At 33.0% G+C, this 21,252-nt stretch overlaps 1 protein-coding gene across 1 annotated transcript; it reads right to left on the reverse strand.

Annotated features, from left to right (window-relative positions):
* Positions 1-10,961: 10,961 nt before the first annotated feature.
* Positions 10,962-20,871, reverse strand: LOC128668553 (uncharacterized). Its single transcript, XM_053741714.1, is given in 6 exon segments — positions 10,962-11,309; positions 14,645-14,922; positions 14,990-15,070; positions 15,137-15,205; positions 20,605-20,607; positions 20,778-20,871. Coding segments are annotated over 6 exon segments (873 nt in total).
* Between the last annotated feature and the right edge of the window lie 381 nt (positions 20,872-21,252).

The raw sequence follows: 21,252 nt of genomic DNA on the forward strand, positions 1-21,252 counted from the left end.
ATGTGAAAGACTTAAGAGAAAAATTTGCTGGGACAAGATATATGTGAAGGAGGAGAAAGTCACCGGTGTTAAGAAGTAGTGGAAGTAGTTCAGTGCTTGCCACTAGATCGCGCCTAACCTATTATTGTCCTGTTTCTGGTTAGATAGGTATTTCAGAGTTCTTATATTCTATACTTAAACACAATTCTGGCACGGGTGCTTGTCTGTTATTTGACAGAATGACAAGTGCCTGTTTCGATGGTCAGATAGTAGATGCTATATTACATTGTGATAATAATGTCAAGTATTTTTGTTTTCTTGAAAAAATTGTTTTTCAATCCAGAAATATAAAATACGTTTCAGGTAATGAAAAAAATTGGTTTTTGTATTCAATAAATTCTGTTCAATATTCTAAAAGTAGTATATTTCGGTAAATTTTTTTTTTCAGTATTCATTTACTCAGAATACTCTCTGGTTTGAGTATGTATTCACTCTGATTCCACTCTAGAAACATTCTGGAAACACTCTGGTATCAGTTTGTATTCAATGTGGATGCATAATGGTGTCAGTATGTATCCACTCTGGATACTTTCTGGAAACACTTTGGATTTACTCCACATCCGCTCTGGAAATACTCTGGGTTCACTCTCAGAAAAGGGTACAAAACCGTTCTGGAAATACTCTGGAGTCAGTATGGTTGCATCGTGTTACCAGAATATTTCCAGAGTGTTTCCAGAGTGAGTTGAAGGTCGCAAGGGTATATAAAACCAAACACTAGTGATGAGTTTGAATATGGGTGCCACGAATAACTTTACCTTGTCCCCATACATGTTAAATTTTTTCTTTCATAAGATATAAATGTGCACTTTTATCAAATATACTTTTTGGCGACCCCAATGGTAAAGAGGAGTTTACTTGATCGGCCGTTGTTGGAGGAGGAGGTCGCTTTGGCTTTTGGAGCGAGTCGATTTTAAATTCAAAATAAATTTCAGGATTCTGCCCCGTTACAATACTTTTAAATAATAATTTATTAAAATTTTTAGATATAATTGAAATAATTTTAGAAAAAGTAATTTCTATAATCTGAAAAATAAAACTCAGTTTTAACTTACTTTTGGCGTGTTTTTTTAAGTCAAAAAAAGAACAAGCAATACGTGACTTTAACTTGCTTTAGCAAGTCAAAATCAAAACAACTCGATGAGTTTCCAAGTGTAGCTAAAACTAAGTTAATTAAATCAAAAGCAATTCAAACAAGTCAAAAAAGTCAAAATCAAGTTATTTTTTTGACTCTAGTGCTCTACCAGTTGAGCTTTCCGGTACGAACATAAACATTAGGGTGCCCGTTATTTACCAAATTAGATGTTTTTCCTTGGCTATGATATGTATCATTTATTTGTGATCCAAAAATGATAAAATAAAAAAAGTTTATTCTAGTGCCGTTTAACCCTGCCTAAGTAATGATACATTCTCATTTTAGTACAATGAGAAAAATTTTATTACTTGCTCATAAATAAGTTCACAGCAATAACTAATACATAATTTTGTTGAAAATTTCCCGCTCTTCAAAAAAGGACTCTTATGTTTTTTCCGTCAGTCCAACTGTTCAAGAGATATTGTCGGTCAAAGTTTGATTTGCTTAAAAAAATTCGAGTTTTTGTTTGAAATTTTATAACTCTCTAAAAACTTGACATAAAATTAAGCGCTGCAAACTCTTTTATAGAAAATTTATCTCTCTTCAAAAAAAGTTTCTTACACTTTTTTCGTAAATCCAACCATTTGAGTGATATCGAAGCTCAAAATTAATAGATTTAAAAAAATAGTGTTTTTCGATTAAAATTCTATAACTCTTCGGCAAACGGATATTTAGATAGGCTTTCAACAGGTTTTTGTTCGGAATTTACTGCTCAACAAAAAAGGTCTCTTTAATTTTTTTGATAAACTCAACTGTTTAAGAGATCTTAAAGCTCGAAATAGAAAAAATTTTGTATGCCATCAGAGCAAAATTTTAAGTTGGCTTGTGAAACTTTTCTGTCAACTTAAAGCTTCAATATCTCTTAAATGGTTGAGTTTATCAAAAAAATCAAAGAGATATTTTTAGTAGAGCGTTAAATTTCCAACAACAACTTGTTAAAAGCCTATGTAATATGAAATTTCCGTTTGTTGAAGAGTTATAGAATTTTAATCGAAAATCACTATTTTTTAAATCTATTAATTGTGAGCTTCGATATCACCCAAATGGTTGGATTTACGAAAAAATGTAGGAAACCTTTTTTAAATAGCGATAAATTTCCTATAAAAAAATTTATGGCGCTTAATCTTATGTCGAGTTGTTAGAGAGTTATAAAATTTCAAACAAAAACCCGAATTTTTTTAAACAAATCAAACTTTGACCTACAATATCTCTTGAACAGTTGGACTGACGGAAAAGACATAAGAAACCATTTTTGAAGAGCAAATTTTCAACAAAAACATGTATTTGTCATTGCTGTGCACTTATTTTTAAGCAAGTCATAAAATTTTTCTCATTGTACTAAAATGGGAATGTATCATTACTTAGGCAGGGTTAAACGGCAGTAGAATAAACTTCTTTATTTTTTTTTCATCATTTTTGGAACACAAATTAGTATATTTTACACCTCGGGCAGTAAAGTAAGAAATGACTCAGATCTCATGTCATTGTTGGCCAAGGCGAAGCGGAGGTCAACAAACATATGATCAGAGGTTTTCTTATTTACTGTCCAAGGTGTCAATACTATTTTTCTCTTCGACGGAGGCGGAAAGTGTCAACTTCGTTTCGCATAGTGGAAAAGAAGTTGACGCTTTTCTCCGGCAGGGGAGAAAAAATAATTTGTATCATAGAAAAGGAAAAAAATCTAATTTGGTAAATAACGGGCACCCTAATAAACATAAAGAGTGAAACCTAAATTTATATATGGGAAATTCCACGCCAAATCGGACGGTTTTAAGAATTGTAATTTTTAATTTCCGTTATTTTTGGATATTTTTTAATACTCATCAAAAAACTCATCCCCCTAAATTTCGAGATTTTTTAAATCATTGGTTCAAAAGATATGAAATTTAAAAAAAAAAAAACCGCTCTTTTCATGGTTTTTTGCTTATAACTTTTTAAAAAATATTTTAAATAAAAAAAATTTTTAGAAAAATTCTTTTGCGTTATTTTTGAGTTTTAAAACTGTGAATTCGTTTTCTAAAAATCATGCATATTTTGATTTTCCTGAAAATTTGTGTAAACAAACTACTATCTATTCCACATCTTTTCAAGTGGTTCCGGTCGTGGGATCTCCGTGGTTACTATTTTTTTTCGATTATTGAAAATTAAAAAAATTTTTTTTCTGCTAATAATTATTGTCCGTACCGATTTTTGACACTGTGCACTTGTTTTTCTTACATATTAAAAATTGATTTGGATATTTTTTTGTTCTTAGTAAGGATTTTATAACGTTCTCCTGCATTTTACGCGTCCCACGGCGGAGTGTGGTTGGCGCTCAATAGCCGTTATGGCTCTCCGTTGGTGAAAATAACTGAAAAACAAATAAAACAATAGCAACCAAAAGTCCCACCTGGAGATATCCCGAATCTCCCTGGATTCACAGCTCTGCTCAGGCTGGGTTAGATATCCTAGTTGGGCGCCAGTTCGTGTGCCCCACGAACAAAATTCAAACAAAATAAACACAACGCAGAAAAATGAGAAATGAAAATAAAATAAAAATACAGAATAGCAGTTTCAGATTTTAGGAAAAGCAAGCAAGAAAGAGATAGCAGTAATTTAAATAAATAAATTCTAAATAACTACCGGGTTGATGACCATTTGTTTCAAATATATTTTTAAATAATAAATCAATTAATTAATGGTATCGCATAAATAATATCAAAAAAACACAGAAATAATAATAAATCATTTACAAAAATGATACGTTATGCGTATACGAATAAAAAAAAATAATAATAATGAATAAACAATAAATATCTTGAACGTAAAGGAAAATAGTTTACTGCATGTAATTACTAATATTATTTGTACGTGATATTAGAACAATATAAATACGATTAAATAATAATAGTCGCAAATAATAATTTAATAATTGTAAATTATTGTATCACTCGCCTGTGATAATTCAAGCATAAAATAAAAATAATCTCAAACTAATCTTTAAATATTTCCAGTAAATATTTCATAAATTTCCACTGGCGAATATTACGCAATATTCACAACAATCTCAAAATAAATTAATAATTGTATCAGCAATTATTTCGGAGAATCCATAATACTTATAAAATAATACTCATAAATTTTTGGTATCACTCACACGTGATAATGAAACCCATAATAATAACGCAGAAAAATAATACGTATACCAGTAATAATTTACATTAATACCAAATGATAATACGAATCAACATAAATGATAATTAATAACTATTATCGCATATATAAATCAGGAAATACTTCCCGTATAAAGGAATATTACAATCCCAGTTGCATGTGATTTGTCATACCAAACTAATATACACTACGTGACATAATACTAAATAATACTCAAATAATTTTCAAAATCGCTATTGGATCGTAATAAACAATAATAAATATATTTGCTTAATAAGTTAATATTCACTGAGTTCAATAATCATCCATTTCCTCATATCTTTTTGAAGTTTATTAATAGAGAATCGCTGGCTGTTATGCTCACGCGATTGCAAATGGCCACTAACGCGGGAAAGCAAAATTACGCGCCAATGAATTAGTCAAAGGTACTTACAGTCGTCGTCGACGTATAGAACCTTTACGGGCTCCATTGGTGCAACCTCCTCAGTAAGAAAAATAAATACGTATTACCCAATACGCTACCAATTTAAATGGCAAAATAATACGTATATATTTCTACAATTAGAACCAAATGGCGTTACAAAAGAATGCTTTTAAGTATTAATTATTTGCGTCAGCAACTAGCACACACACTGCTCTAACAGCTGATTATCCACGTCTGACCATGGCAGCACGTGAATTTTATGCCAGCGCCATCTTTATATTTCTCTCTTACTTTGACCAATGGAGTTTTATACCCGTCTCATGTTAATAATCAACTAGTACCCCCACCAACATATGGGATGTTAAATGTGTAATTTCACTTGCTTCCCGCACTAAATTTCCATTTGCTTCCCGCATTATTAATTAAAAGTACCATAAATTCCAAATCAGTCAATGATTTACGCGAAACAACCGGTAATTTATTTATGAATTAATAAACTAAACGATGCCAACTGTTGCGCCGACGCGCATGCACCGATCAACTATAATAATTACAAGCATATAAACAAATGCATGATTATTTTCCCAGCACCCTAAAATTCAACTATATGCGTGTAGTAATCAGTGAATTTTCATGACTACACCACAACTTATGCATATCAAATCGGATTAATAAAAATAAAATAATAATTAAAATAAAATTATACATGTAAACAAAATTATCATAATATTGATGTATGGAGAGACGTGTGAGCAGCGTACAAAGCCATCTGTTGCCCACCGACATGATGTGAGATTGCCACGATATTTAAATATCGTGACAATTTAAAAGCAGGAAGCAAAAGTTAATGCTATTCAAGAGCAGTTATAATAAATGCTTTGATTTATTGAGAAACAACTATTTCGAAGCAGAAAAAACATAAGATTTGCTACAAAATTCAGCCAAGACCATTACAGGAGCTCTAAAATATCATATAATTATTCGATGAAGCGACGGAGCTATATTAACTAAGAAATACTCTAGTTCATAAATCAATCGTTAATGTAAAATTTTTTAAAGAACACAGAAATAATTAAAACCGTTTGTGATAGAGTTTCGTCGCTTTTTTGAATAATTATATGATATTTTTGAGCTCCTGTAATGGTCTTAGCTGAATTACATAGCAAATCTAATGTTTCTTTTGCTTCGAAATAGTTGCTTCTCAATAAATCAAAACATTTATCATAACTGCTCATAAATAGCATTAACGTTCACCGCATGCAAGGAACAACTGAGACTGCGGCAGAATATGCAACTAGACTGCAAACACTAAGGCGGAGGCACGGACAGATATCAGCCACAGCCCGTCTTACCCGTCTGTACCAAAATATGAGGCCGGAATATCGTCGATACATGAAACACACAGAGTTCACTACCGTCCAGGAACTTTTACAACTCGCGAGTAAATATGAACAACTCATAGCAAGAAATAGCCCAAGAAAAGGCTCCACTGGTCAAAGAAGCCAAGCCACTGGCTCGGAAATCCACCAAAACTGTCGAACCAGCACTACTGGGAATTTTCGAATACAACTGGCTAGTGTTGTTGGAGATATCGCCAAAAAGGACACACTAAAGCGTAGTGTACAAATCGGTGGGTGAAATTTTGTATGCATTGCGGTAAAATGGGTATGTTTTCCCGTAATTGTCCTTGCCCGAGACAGGGAAACGCCCAGGGAGCACTCAGCCACAAAATGAAAAATACACCGAAAATCCCCGAGCCGAAGGCAGGCAGTTCTAGTCAGCAGCCGTGAAACTCAGTAATAATCGTCCTTTTGCCAAGATCCGACTTGGCAATGGGAGAACCCATGAATTGATGGATACCAGAGCAACCACGTTGATAATTTCCGAGCAAACGTGGCAATTTATCTAAAAAAAATAAACTATATACGCGTTTTATCTCACACCGGTACAAGGATCGACGATGGGTAACCATATCGTGCGAACAACAGGTACTGCGTGGATTAACCTAAAGAATGACAACCGAGAATATAACTTACCGTTTCATGTCATTGCTGCATACGCAAACGACCTGCTTTCGGGCATAGACAATCTGTCAAAAATGGGTTATCAATTGATACGCCAACCGGGGATGTTTGACTGTCATATCCTCGACATAGAGCACGATTTGGAGGCTGCTCGTTGAGAAATCAAGACCTGTTTCAAATTGGACGAAGAGATAGCAGGTCCGACCCGGTGTGCGACCCACAAGATCAAAATTTAACCGGGAACTGAACTGGTAAAAATGCGTTACTTCGCCAAGAATCCTAAAATGCAGCAAATCATGAATGAGGAAGTCGACAAAATGTTGAAAGACGGAATCATCGAGCCATCAAACAGTCCATGGAACTCCCCTGTCGTTTTAGTGCGTAAAAAGGACCAAAAATACCGTTTTTGCGTCAATTTCTGGAAAGTTAACGACGTCTCCGAGAAAGACGCATTTCCTATATCTCACGTAAACGCATCACTCGATAAATTAATGAAACCAAAATTTATCAGCACCAATGACTTGAAAAGCGTGTATTGGCAGATACTACTAGAGGAGGCATGCAAATCGGTTACGGCTTTCACGATACCTGGTCGTGGACTGTTTCAATTCCGCGTGATGCCATTTGGACTACATTCCGCGTCTGTGACATTTCAGCGAGTAATGTATCAAGTCCTGGGGGCAGATATTGAAGCCAACGTGGTGGTGTACTTGGACGATATAATAATCGTCAGCGAAACTCTTGCCGAGCACATGGAAATCCTGAGAAAAGTCATGTCACGACTCCGCGCTGCGAACCTGAAATAAAACCCCGAGAAATCCCACTTTTTAAAAAAAGTACCGTGTATTTGGATCATGTTATTGACGAACAAGGAATCTGAACGGATCCGGAAAAAGTTAAAGCAATCACGGAGATTGCTCCACCACGTATAACTAAAGCACTACGCCAGTTCCTGGGAATAATATCTTGGTATCGACTTTTTATTCCCAACTGCGCAGACCTGACTAAACCATTGACTTCCCTTCTTGAAAAGAAGAAACGTTGGAGATGGGAAACCCCGGAACAAATAACGTTTCAAATTCTGAAAAACCACCTGAAATCAGGCCTCTTACTGGTTCCCCCGGACTTTTCGAAACGTTTCGTGCTACGAACGGATGCGAGTGACGTCGGAATAGGCGCTGTCCTGACACAGGAACATGACGGCGTAGAGGAAGTCGTCGCATACGCGAACTGATCGCTAAATCAGTCACTGAAATGGCTCCGATCGATCGAAAGTCCAAGTGGTCGCGTAGCTAGATGGAACCTGTATCTTCAACAGTACGATTTCGACGTCGTATACCGGAAAGGAAAGTGGAACAAAGTCGCAGACGCATTATCACGAAGCACTGCCGCAAATTCCGGCGAGAAAGATCCTCACGAAACAAAAACCGAATTGGTAGTCGAAGCACTGGATCTTGGCGATACTAATGTATGAGCGAACGGTTAAAAGGGTCGAGAATGACCCACAAAGATACCCTGAGTACTGCTTGAAACAATGTTTGTTATACCGACACACATATCACAGCTTAGACTACACTGACCGAGGCGACACCTGGAAATTGTGTATCCCAGCAGCAGGTGTGAGATAAATTCTGAAAGAAAATCATGACGTTCCTTCGGCAGGACACAGGGGAATCGCTAAAACGATCGCCAGAATCTAACGTTGCTACTATTGGCTGCAAATGAGGGCTGGAATAACTGATTATGTACGACGATGCATCAAATGCCAAGCGTATAAACTCTCTCAGCAACCCCCATCCGCCCCAATGGGCACCATTCCAGCCACTCGTCCATCGGCTGTCGTCTCAGCCGATATAATCGGACCGAAATCGCGATCATCAAACGGAATGTCATATCTAGTATTTCAAGGTAAATTCACCAAGTAGAATGAGGTCCATCCACTCCGGCAACAAAAAGCATCGGCTATTGCTTGAGTTTTAAAAGAACATGTAGTGTTACGGTTCGGCAGAGTGGAAACAGTCATCACTGACAACGGAACCCCATTCATCAGCAAAGAATTCACCTCGATGTTAAAACACTTTCATATTAACCACGTACGGACGCCGCTATACTCGCCGCAATGTAATTCCGTAGAACGCACCAACCGAGTCATACGAACGATGATTGTTCAATTTGTTAGAGCAAATCAGAAAACCTGGGATAAACTTGTACTGGAACTGATGTTTGCATATAACACCGCGAAACATGATACGAGTGAGTTTTCACCCACGTATTTAAATTACAGCCACGAAATCCAACCCTCTGTATCGGAGAAATATTGATGAGAGCCCAAAAACGAATCTCCGCGGTTAGCTCTCGCGGATATTCACCGCGAATCACCGTGAATCGCAGTGAACGACAATGCATCACAATGAGTCTCCGTGATACACTCTGATTAACAGCACCTCACCGTAATTCACGGTGCTTCACTGGGATTCACCGTGAGCTGTTACGGCGATTTACCGTGATTCACGGTAAATCACTGTGAATCAGGACCTCAGTGTAGAATCTAAACTATCGAATGGATTGTTATAAGTTATGCAGTTATTAAAAGAGGCCGTGATAGTGGAAATCTGGTATAATTTTTCAAACATTTAGTACATTGTATTATGACGTTTTCAGGAAAACGTATAATTTTCAAAATTTATTGAACATCAACATATTTCATACTAATTAACAGATGACAATGCTTGATACAGCTATCAGCACGTTTTTGTCCAGTTCTAGAACCGATGCAATTTGAAAATTGGTGAGTTCAGGTGTCTCGAAGATATTCGATTCAAATCTTTTTTTATCATTTCTATCTTTAACAATATCTTTCTAACAAATTGAATGATAATTATTAAACTTAAACATTTATCAATCAAGTTGTTTCAGAAATACTCAAAAAAACCATGTTTTACACATTTTCTTTCTCGACCCATTTCTCTTGAACAAATTAACTGAGTTCGTAGAACTTTAAGAAATTTTTGTAAAATTTTATGGTATTTTATAAAATTTTATACAATATTGATCTTGCTATCAAACTCGAATTATATTAGCTAGTTATGCAGCAGTTAGAAGAAGTGGCAATTGATGATACAGGTAATTCCCAAAATTCCCCTCTGACTTTGATGTATCATAAAAGAACTTGGATTGATTGATTGCGGTGATGATCATAAGTACTTTCATGATACATCATTATCATAGGTGGATTGCGAAAATCACCCATACCAGATTTACCGTTTTCTGACCTGTCAGATACAATATTCTATGCAATCAATTCAAGGTTGAAGTTGAGTTAAACCGACTTCAATAACCTTGAATAACTTTTGAAGGAATGAATTGAGCGAAAATTTTGAAGAGACTATTTTTGTAAAGCATTCAATTTTCTTTGAGAATGTTCATTGGCTTAATATCAATATTACGGGCTCGAATTTTCACAATAATTTTTTTTTGTGATCTTAAATAGTATTTTCACCGTTCCAGCGGGTTGGAATGTTTCCACATTACATTTGAATTTGAATTTCGACTCGCGCCAAAAAAACCTGTATCCTTCTTCAACAACTGCCATATATGTAATACTCCTATATGGTCGGTCTCCATAAGTGGAAGCTGTTCCGACGAAAGGAGAAAGAAATATCTCGTGCTTTTTATCCTCCGAGTGACTAAGCGTGTTCTGCGCATCGTTTGTGCGCATGAAGGAAAGTGCCGCAATTTGAATAAAATATAAACAGTGAAAGTATAACAGATACTAAAAATATTTTGTAAATTAAATAAACAGTTAAATAATAAAAAAATTGAAATTTAACAATAATACAAATATTGTTCTTTCATGTATATAAATGTGTATTTCATAATTTATTAAGATTTCATTAAGTATTTTTTACATGATGAAGATCACTTGATGTCTGCTAAATTCACACTTATAAAATATTAATATTTTAATAAGTGTAATTGATAATTTTTTTTTCTTTTTGTTTGTTTTAACTTTAATTAGTTATTTGAAAATTTTCATCAAGTAAATTTTTTTCAATTTTCTTAGAACTATAAGTTTATTTGCAAGTTACAAAATGATTTTTATAAGTGAAAAAATAAAGACCAAAATAAGTAATGATATATGCAATTTTTATTTCTAAATTAACAAACGATAACTCATTTCCTTAATTTTTTATTGATTATGAAATAATATAAGCTTATTATATTTTTGTCGAATATAATTTACTTTAACAGATAATTTTTTAGCTTCATAGAAAAATCGAATATTTAAATATACTTCAATAATCCACTTAAATAAGTGATATCGATGGTAATCAAAGAAATCTTGAAGCAATACATGTTCATTCATTTCATCATTATTAAACATAATACCTATTTTTCGATATATTTGGTTAGTAACAATATGTTTTATATTTTTATTTAACAGTTCATTGGAATATTGTCTAATAATTCTTTCCCAAATTTTACAGATATTGATCACATCTTTCGATGGTACTATAAATGGCCCTCTATTTTTTATTAAAGATGAAAGAGGCATCGTTTCTTTAGAATTATTTGTTATTAACTTACTTTTACAAACTGGACAAAATATAATTTTTGAAACTTTATATGCAGCATAACCTGATATATATAAAACGATACTTTCTACAAAAGGAGATAAATCCCAACAATATCGAATGTAATCATGATCTGAAATGTCTGGTTCTTTAGTATTGTCGAGAAGATCGGTATGACCAATTTGATCATAAATATTTCTTGAATCTGATGATACATGTAAAATATCTACATTGTCACAAGCACAATTCCCGTTGTTGAATTCTTTTAATTCATGCCTGACTAACAAACATTTATAAGCATTTTTAAATTGTAAAACATTTGGATTGTTATTAAAACCTCCGCGACTTCTCATGGCACTGAAAAATGTTTCGATATAATTCTGAGATAGTTTATAGGTTAATAAAAAATTCATTCCTAATTGCTTTAACTGATCGAAAAGAGGAAATATATTCCATAGAGCTATAATAATTCCTATTAATCCAGTTCTGCGTTTCGTATAAATCAGTAGTGTTCCTTTGTCATTACATAAGTTAATAATGTAATTTTCAAATTTTAAAGCATGTTCTTTCATCTTAAGATAAGTATCATCATTCAATAGAGCATTAAATTCACCCTTGGAGTATCTATTTTTATAATTTAACATGTCACCAATATTATAAAATGATGCAGTTTCTGAACTATTCTCAAAATCTTTTCGAATCTCTTCATCTTCAATTGTTTGAAGAAATTGAAAAGCTTTCGAAACACTTTCGCTAAGTGTTTGTATGGCTAACTTAACATTCATTTTATTATTTTGATAATAAATGTGCTTTTTAGTCAGTTTATTGGCAACCATCAATCCTTTCTTACATTGCAATTCATATAATTTTTCTATGTATGACCATAAAATAGATTTTCCATCAACAGTTTTAATTATTTTATGATCTCCTAACGTATTTCGAACAAGTTTAATCATATGACAAAAATCATAAAATATGTAACATAATTCTGATGTTATTGGATTTTCAAAGCAAGGTTTGAAATGAGGACCGAAATTCAAATTAGCAGCTAAAACATTACGCATACTAATATTAGAAGCCGCTCCATCAAAGGCTATTGAAAAAACTTTGCAATTAGATTTGTGTAATAGTTCTAGTGCTAATGTTAAAATGTTGGCACGCTCTTGACTGTTGAATGATTTTATTAGAAAATAACCAATTGGAATTTTCCAGTTCTCATTCACCGCAACTGCCATTAATACCAATGCATTTTTGGCCATAATTGGGTTATCGTTATCAGAATATTCGGTATATGCATTTCTCAATGTTCCAAAACTTATGTCTCTGTAGAATTCTTTTTTATCGTATATAATCTCTTCTTTTATTGACATTTCATCTAGAACCAAATTAACTATGCCACATTTTTCTTTACATCGTAATTCTATCGCTTTAAATGATTCATTAGTAAATCTTGGAGAACCATCAACTACTCTATACCAAGATTTTATTGCAGATATTGATGGCAACTTTTTATTGAAAGTTTCTCTCACGTATTTGTAAGCTTTCAGCGAGTAAAAGTGTAAAGTTAGTGAAAAAGAACGAACCTCCGGTGTATGTACTCCACGAACTTTAACCTTTATCTTTGTAATACTTGTTAAATTTTCTGGCATCATACTCTATAAAAAAAAAAATTACAAACAATGTTACCAAGACGGAGCTCTGCATATTTTTAAGTCATCAATTTTTTACTAAGTATTGAAAATAAATAAAAATAGTTATATACAATTATAGTTGAATAGAATAATGTACATTATTACCCGTAATGAAATTCACGGATAAAAAATTAAAAAAATATTTACAATTCGATTTATACAATTTTTTTCCGACTGTGCTATAATGATGACAATATTTAATATTTATACTTATATTCTAATATATCATATCATTAATTATTAGGTGTACAAAAAAGTTCTACCCGTTTTTTGTCAAAAAAAAATATATTTAAAAATTTTAAATAAAATACAAATTTTAATCAAAATAACCACCATCAGCATCTACTACCCTTTGCCAACGCTCAGGCAACTGATGGATCCCACGGCGATAAAAGGCTTGATCTTTTGTCGAAATGAAATCATCTATTGTTTTTTGCATTTCGTTTTCATTTTGTAAGTCTTTGTCAGCCAAGTAATTTTGCAATGAACGGAATAGGTGAAAATCACACGGTGCAAGGTCTGGTGAATACGCCGGGTGCGGTAAAACTTCCCACTGTAAATCATTTATAGTGTGGTGGACGATTGAACTTCTATGAGGCCTGGCGTTATCATGCTGCAGTATCACTGGTCGAGGTTTTTGTCCCGCAAATCGTCTTTTACTGTTGATTTCATCTGCTAATTTTTTTAATTGACAACTGTAGCGTTCTCCAGTAACGGTTTCTCCTGGTTTGAGTAACTCATAATATAGCACGCCCCACTCATCCCACCAAATACAAAGCAATATTTTTTTCCCAAAAACATTACGTTTTGGTGTTGATGTCGTTGGTTGTCCTGGGTCTACCCAATGTTTTCGACGTTTAGGATTCTCATAGTAAACCCACTTTTCGTCCCCTGTTACAAGTTTCCACAAAAAAATTTTTTTTTTATGTCGTGAAAGCAACGACAGGCAGGTGTCAACTCGTCTCTCTCGTTGTTCTGGAGTTAATTCATGAGGTACCCATTTTCCTTCTTTTTGAATCTTACCTAAAGCATGTAATCTTTCAGAAATAGCTTGTTGAGTAACGTTTAACTTTTTCGCAAGTTCTTGTTGTGTTTGTGCAGAATCTTGATTCAGTAATTCTTCCAATTTCTCGTCACTGATTGTTGAAGGTCTTCCAGAGCGTGGTTTATCATTTAAATTAAAATCTCCGTTTGTGAATTTCCGAAACCATCTTCGACAAGTACTGTCATCAATAACACTGTCACCATAAGTTGCACAGATTATTCTTTGAGCTTCAGCAGCACTTTTTCCTTGATGAAATTCATATAAAAGACAATGGCGGATATGCTCATTACTTACTTCCACTTTTAACTTAATAAAAAAATATATATATCGAAGATTAATATATTAAAAGTTTGATGAATTGAAAGAGTACAAACAGCTGTGCATGTACATATACGTATTCATAGCTAACCTATAAATAGCTGTTAGATAACTCCATCTTTGAAAAACGGTTAGAACTTTTCTGTACACCTAATAAATTCGTTGTTAATTATTAATTATTTATTCAAAATATATACAATTGCATGAATATATATAAATGCAATTTAGTTAGAATATACTATACCATCAGGCCGTCTCCACTCTCGTCAGTTAACAAACGGTTTTCTTTGAGATGATTTATTAAATCATGCAAGGATTGTATTTTTTTCTGGAGACTTTTTGTCTGTCTTTAAAGTTACTTAATTTTTTGCGACTTGCTTAAATCGATGTTCTTAATTAAATCAATTGTTCTTTTAGCTCTTTTGGGTGATAAAAAATCTGATGGTAATAATTCACTTACATAGCGTGGCTTAAAAAACTTACGTTTTTTACTTTGTTTTGAAAAATTATTTTCACCAAGAGCTATCAAACAAAAACAATATAATTATTATTTATAAAATATTTTTAAATGAAGAATATTTCTACTTACTAGTATTTTCATCTTCACTGCTCGAGCTTATTAATTTATTTTGAGAGAATTGATTCCAATCTTCATCTTCGTCGGAAATGCCTGAATAATAAAATAACAATAGTGAAAAAATTAATTTAAATTAAGTGAAAATTTTCATATACGTACTGATATTAATACTGCTCCTATTTGACGTTTGAACTTCGACATTTTTTAGCTCATCATTTTTTTCTGAACCTTAAATATGATAAAAAATATAAATAAAGAATTATATAATATATACTGTACCTGCTCTGATTTATTATTTCATTACTTTTTTGCATAAAATTGAATATAATACCATCGTTTTCATCATCATCACCAGAAACATTTGACGAAAATTGATTTGCAACTATATTCTCATCAAATAATTCCAATAATGGTGTTCTTGTTAGCAACTTATTACTTTCTTCAATTTTTAGCGGATTTGTAAGAAAAAGTGTAGGGACTGCATCACGTTTTATACAGGTTTTAACTTTTCCAAAAATATTTGATTGACAAATATCATTAGTTCTAAAATGTCTAGAGCATATATAAACTCTGTTTAGTACATCGTTTTCCGTTAGTCCACAAGCATTTGACGACTTAGTACGTAACTCCGCATTTTTTGGAAATCTGAATTTATTAAAATTTAAATGACATTTTTAATATAAAACAACAATTATTGACTTTAAAAACAAATCATAATTGCTTATACTTACTTATGCAATGAAATATTATCAGCTTTAGACGCTTTTCTGTCACATAAATAACACGAGTGGACCACATTTTAATATATATATTTTTAATAACACAAATTTCACTTGATTATTTAACGTATAAAATTCAAAAAATTTAATTTTCTTTTTAATTTTAATAGTAAATAAAATGTTGAGGAAATTTATAACCAAAAAATTTGTTCTGTGTTTATGCCCTCACTACCGTTATTTGAGAAAATCTTCAAGCATGCGCAGAGCGATCAAAGTATTTCGAAAAAGAGATAGAAAAAATATTGTCTGTACCGTAATGTTGTGTCACGCTTTCCTATACCAACTGACCATATAGGAGTATTACATATATGACAACTGTCCAATTATGAGAAAATACAGACACTGACGCGCTGGGGTCGCTTCGGTCGAGCTTCTCGACATTCAGTTTTAGGAGTTGGTCAACCTGAGTGGAGAGGTACGATGGCCAGAGACAACGAGCTGTCGGTCTCTTGGCTCGCAGCAACCGCCGTGGACGGACGTGCACTACCACTCCTACTACCACCATCTTGGTTTCAGTACAACTACCATCTATTTCTACTACACGTGCTGTTAGTCATACGTATAATGGGCCAAGAGCATATAAGCCCACCTCAGGTGGAAGCTTATTCTTAATTGAGTTTAAATAAGTTTATTTAAATTTTATAATTAATAATTACTGTGGATTGGACCTGGTGGATTTGGAAAGGTTTGGAATGGATTGGTGGACTTGGAAGAAACTGGTTGGCGGTTTTGGTCATGGAGGAAAAGGTTCGGTGGAAGGAATGGCTGGTTTGGATTGGAGATTGTTGGAGTAAGTCGAGTTGTTTTGATTTATTGTTGGGTTAACTATTTTATTTGTAAAATAATATTTCACTTTTATAAATATTGTTCATAGTTTTATTCATTCTTTTGTTAAAGCGACTTCGTTTGAATAAATGCCATGATTTCATATTTCAATTTAACAAATTTACTTAATTAATCAATAACAACCTTCCTAATAAGTTGAGTATAAAAGCTCTCTCTAATTTTAATACTGCGTGGTCCAGTACGGGGTTATCCTCGTCCTGAGATTACTGAGCATAGCTGAACAGGTACGTAAGAGACCTTTAAGTTTTACACATGTGTGGGCCGTTGTTTTATCAAGACCACAATCAATTAATAAAATAAGTGGAATTTGAAAATAAAATAATCTGTAAATTTTGCAACTATTTTATATTTTCAAGGTATGCAGTTATAACTTTTGATGTCTTAAACATACCTGTACGCCTTATAGTTGTCTTGTCATCACGATAGCGCCTACAGCTCTTATCGGATCCTAATGAAATTTTTGCATTTATTCTAGAGGCAATTATCTTGATCAAGTTTGAAGATGGCGCTAAAGCAGTCAATTAGTTTAGAAGTTATGGCTGTTTGAAATTTTTACAACTTTTCGAAAAAATCAGTTTGTATTCACTGTTAAAGTTCATATAACTTTAAAACTACGTAGTGCCTTAAGATATAGAAAAAAAACTGTGTTCGGAATAGCCTAAGAATTAAAAAAATTTAGAAAAAATGTTTATCATTCCGGATAACTTATGTATTTCCCATTATAATTCAATTCCGTTAGTTATATATCGTTGTAAAATGTAATGTAAATGATCTGTAAACTTTACGAATGTTTTATACTTTCAAAGTATATATATATATATATATATATATATATATATATATATATATATATATATATATATATATATTAGACTGTTTCAAATTAGGGGACTATTTTTTAACTTCCCGCTTAGAAAATCGATGATTTTCAAAAATTTCGGGAAGTTATTGTTTTCACCCCGATTTTCAAAAATCGAGTTTTCATCAGATGTCGACGTTTTGAGGTCCTAGGAAGCTATTCTGACTATTTTCCGAATGATGACTGAGTGTTTGTATGTATGTGTGTATTTGTGTGAATGGTCTATAACTTTTTAACTAATGAATCGATTTGGATGTTTAAGACAGTGATTAAAAGAGCTTGTTGGCCGTCAACTTTTCTAAAAATTTCAGATCATTTGATCAAGTAGACTCGAAAATATTGGCGAATTACGAAAAAAAAAAAATTTTTTTTTTTTAGTTTTTTATTGATTTCTCAGAAACGAATTGAACGATCGACTTCAAAATCCGATCAGCTCTAGAACTCAATAAAACTCGTCGAATGCCGCCTTAATCATCTCGATCGGTTGATTTGTTCAAGAAATATCGTTGAAGAAAAAAGCGGTAAAAACGGTTTTTTTTAATATCTTCAAGACGGCTGAATCATTCACTTTCGAATTCTAATTGGCTCAAGAATTCAATAGAATACGCCTATTTCCACCTCAAACGTCAAAATCGGTTTATTGGTTCAAAAGATATCAGCGTTGAAAAGTTAAAAACATACAATTCTATGTTATTTTTTTCAAATAAATCAAAATGTACTGAACTAAAATGTGTCTAAAATCTTACAAACTTTTCCTCTTTATGGTCTCTTTCGATCATCATATAATGCCATCAACCTTATAACCGGGCAGTGTTGGTATACGACGTGAGAGTGCGGCTCTCTCGCTGTCTCTGTCTGGATTTGGTCTTTCTCTCTCTCTTTCATTACAGCCTGATTGCTGAGTTCGGCTAAGTTAGGCGCTAGACCACAAGGGATGATTTCGCGCAGCAGGTGACCGTAAATCGGTCATGTGCGCATAATAAGGTAGGGGTCATCGGAGGTTGGGACTTAAGACGTCTCGATCAGAGACGATATTCGAGTTCAAGCGATCGACATTCGAGTCCAAGCGATCGAGACTCAAGTTCAAGCGATCGACTTAGCAGACACGCAAAAGTCAGTTAAGAAATTAACTAAATTCTGCATCATAAATTTTGTCTGATAATTTTGAGTGAAATAAATTGCTTCGGTGAATATTTGGTTTTAAAATTGGTTTAGAAAACCACTAGTAAAATTTGATCAGTGTTGTTGCCAAGGATCCAGTACCGTAAGCAGTCCAGAACCTGAACGACGACTCACGGCGAAGCTCAACGATGCAGCGGCGTCCTATACCAGCAGTACGTCGTACATAATAAATCCAGATAAGACTTTATATTAAATTTGTATTCATATCTCTCTCTTCAACGCGATCTAGCGTAAATAATTGTTAGATTTTCTTTTCCCGTGTCCATTAAATAACTGTGCGTCAAACAAATTTATTTCATTGTCACTGGACACTTACTTATTCCTAAAGAAATTAAATTTATATATAGGGAAATTTTTGTGTATATTTGGGTCTTGGTTAAATAAAACTAAACCTCATAAATAATTGAATTGAGTCTCTAAATAAAATTACTTTCATCACCAGTGTCATATAGAATAAGTTTTGATTTTCAGCTGCGTGTCCGGTCAAAATGAGTCGACCTACTCCTGAGATCTTTTCCTGTCGTTAAGAACCAGCAACAAAATAATTATAATTTTTATGTATATTCAATAATTTATTATTAATTAATTAATTTATCAGGGAAAATAATTTAACTGTGGTTCGTGGCTACTGGATACGAAGTAGCCAGGGCCCACCGTTATATTTGACGCCCAACGTGGGGCCCACCGTTATATTTGGGGCCCAACTCGTGTTCCTCGTTAAAAAAAAAAAAATTCTTGACCTGGTGATAAAGAATAACTAAATTTGAGAATTTTGGAATAATTTAATCAATTTATTTTACCGTTGAAGAGAGAAATACTTGAACTCTAAATGGTAATATTGGATTGATACTGTGCTACATTATATTCATTGGTTGCCCAAAATTATCTAAAATAAATTTATATAAAATAATTATAATTTAAATAATAATTGGCTAAATAGTGCGTAAAACACCCAATTTATAAAACATAAAATATTGAGTGGCAAAAAAATAAAATATATAAAATTAAAAATTTAATACGTGGTAGTAAAAATAAAATCGGTAAATTCCGGTGGTCCCGTGGAGACCAAGACAAGGTCATCGGCTTACGCGCTGTTCGCACGTGTTACTTGTTGTACAAACAATAGGTACGATACTAAGCTTAGAGTAATAAGCATAAAATAAAATCACTTGTAGTTTCTCTGTAAATTCTCTGTGAAAAAAGCTAAGTTAAAATAAGTAAATTAATAAATAAAATTTTAATATTTATGAGACTAACAGTGACAGTAATTTTTTTTGTATTAAATAATTAATCGAAATAAAATAATAAAAGAAAATTTGTTGTAAATTATAAGTTAAAATTGAAAATAAAAATAAATATTACTAATCTCTATTTGGTTAAAATAAACCACCGTTTGAATTATTAAATTAAGTTTGAAAAAAATTCATTAAGTGAATGAGTGATAGTAAATAAAATCGTTGGATAAAAGAAATACTGAATTAAATTTCAAAAATTTACTCACTAGACTTAAGTCTAAGTAAATCTTTCAACTGAATAAATTAAACAAATAGTTCAAATTTCAATAATTAAAATAGAATTCGAGGCTTAAAATTTTAAGCATTAGAAAGAATAAATATTAACAATTAATAAATAAAATAAAATAGTGGCTTAAATTTTAGCCATTTTCTAAAATTTCTCTTGTAATAATTTCAAACAAACGATTTCTATTAGATTGTGGTTTAATATTTAAACCATTATAGAAAACTCAAATAAATCAAATTTAATTTACAAAGACTGTCATTGTTAGAGACTACTTAGCTATCGTCTCCTAGTAATTAAAATAAACTTTTAATCCGGTGACAAATGAATAAATTTTATTCTTAGTAATTGGCAATAGAAATATTTTAAGAAATTTGGATTTGCTACCGGTAATTAAATTTTATATTTAAGTATTATTGGGGCTCGTAAGCTGCTTGTCTTACCAGCTATTAAAAATTAAAATTAAGTCCCAATAATCGTATTATGAGTAACACTCGACCAGTAACGCGTCAAAACTCAAAGCGTTCGGTTCAACAATCGGGCAGACGGGAAAGCGAAGAGATAATCTTCAAAGGTATTAGTTTCTCGAACGATAGAAGTCAGCATAGGGTAGTACATTCACCACCCTTGACTACGTGTACAATAACGTCTAGTACTACGGTTTCGTCAGCGAACTCGACGATGTCAAATCCTACTTCGTTACCCGTCATACCTAATCTGGTCGTGACTACTAACACCCCACAGTAGGTTAGACCGCCAGTAAGGCGTAGCTTGGGGAATATGGTAGTGACTAACACGTCTATGGTCACGACAGTGACCACCACTATACCAATTACTACCGTGACACTACCGAGTACCGTTATCACCACACCAGTTACTGTTACAACTTCGTCTGGGTCAATTCAAATGAGCGTCCCACGGGCCGTTAATACAAACGCACAATTAAACTTAAATTCAACAAATATTAATAATAATTTACGGGCATCTATGGACGAAGTATTCATAGAAAATCCCCCATCGATACTTCCTCAACAAATTCAGCCTAATGCGAGATCCGTTTTTCTTCCTGGCATCGTTCCAGTTTCCGCACA

The sequence above is a fragment of the Microplitis demolitor genome, chromosome 9, assembly GCF_026212275.2.
Source record: "Microplitis demolitor isolate Queensland-Clemson2020A chromosome 9, iyMicDemo2.1a, whole genome shotgun sequence".
Classification (NCBI taxonomy): domain Eukaryota; kingdom Metazoa; phylum Arthropoda; class Insecta; order Hymenoptera; family Braconidae; genus Microplitis; species Microplitis demolitor.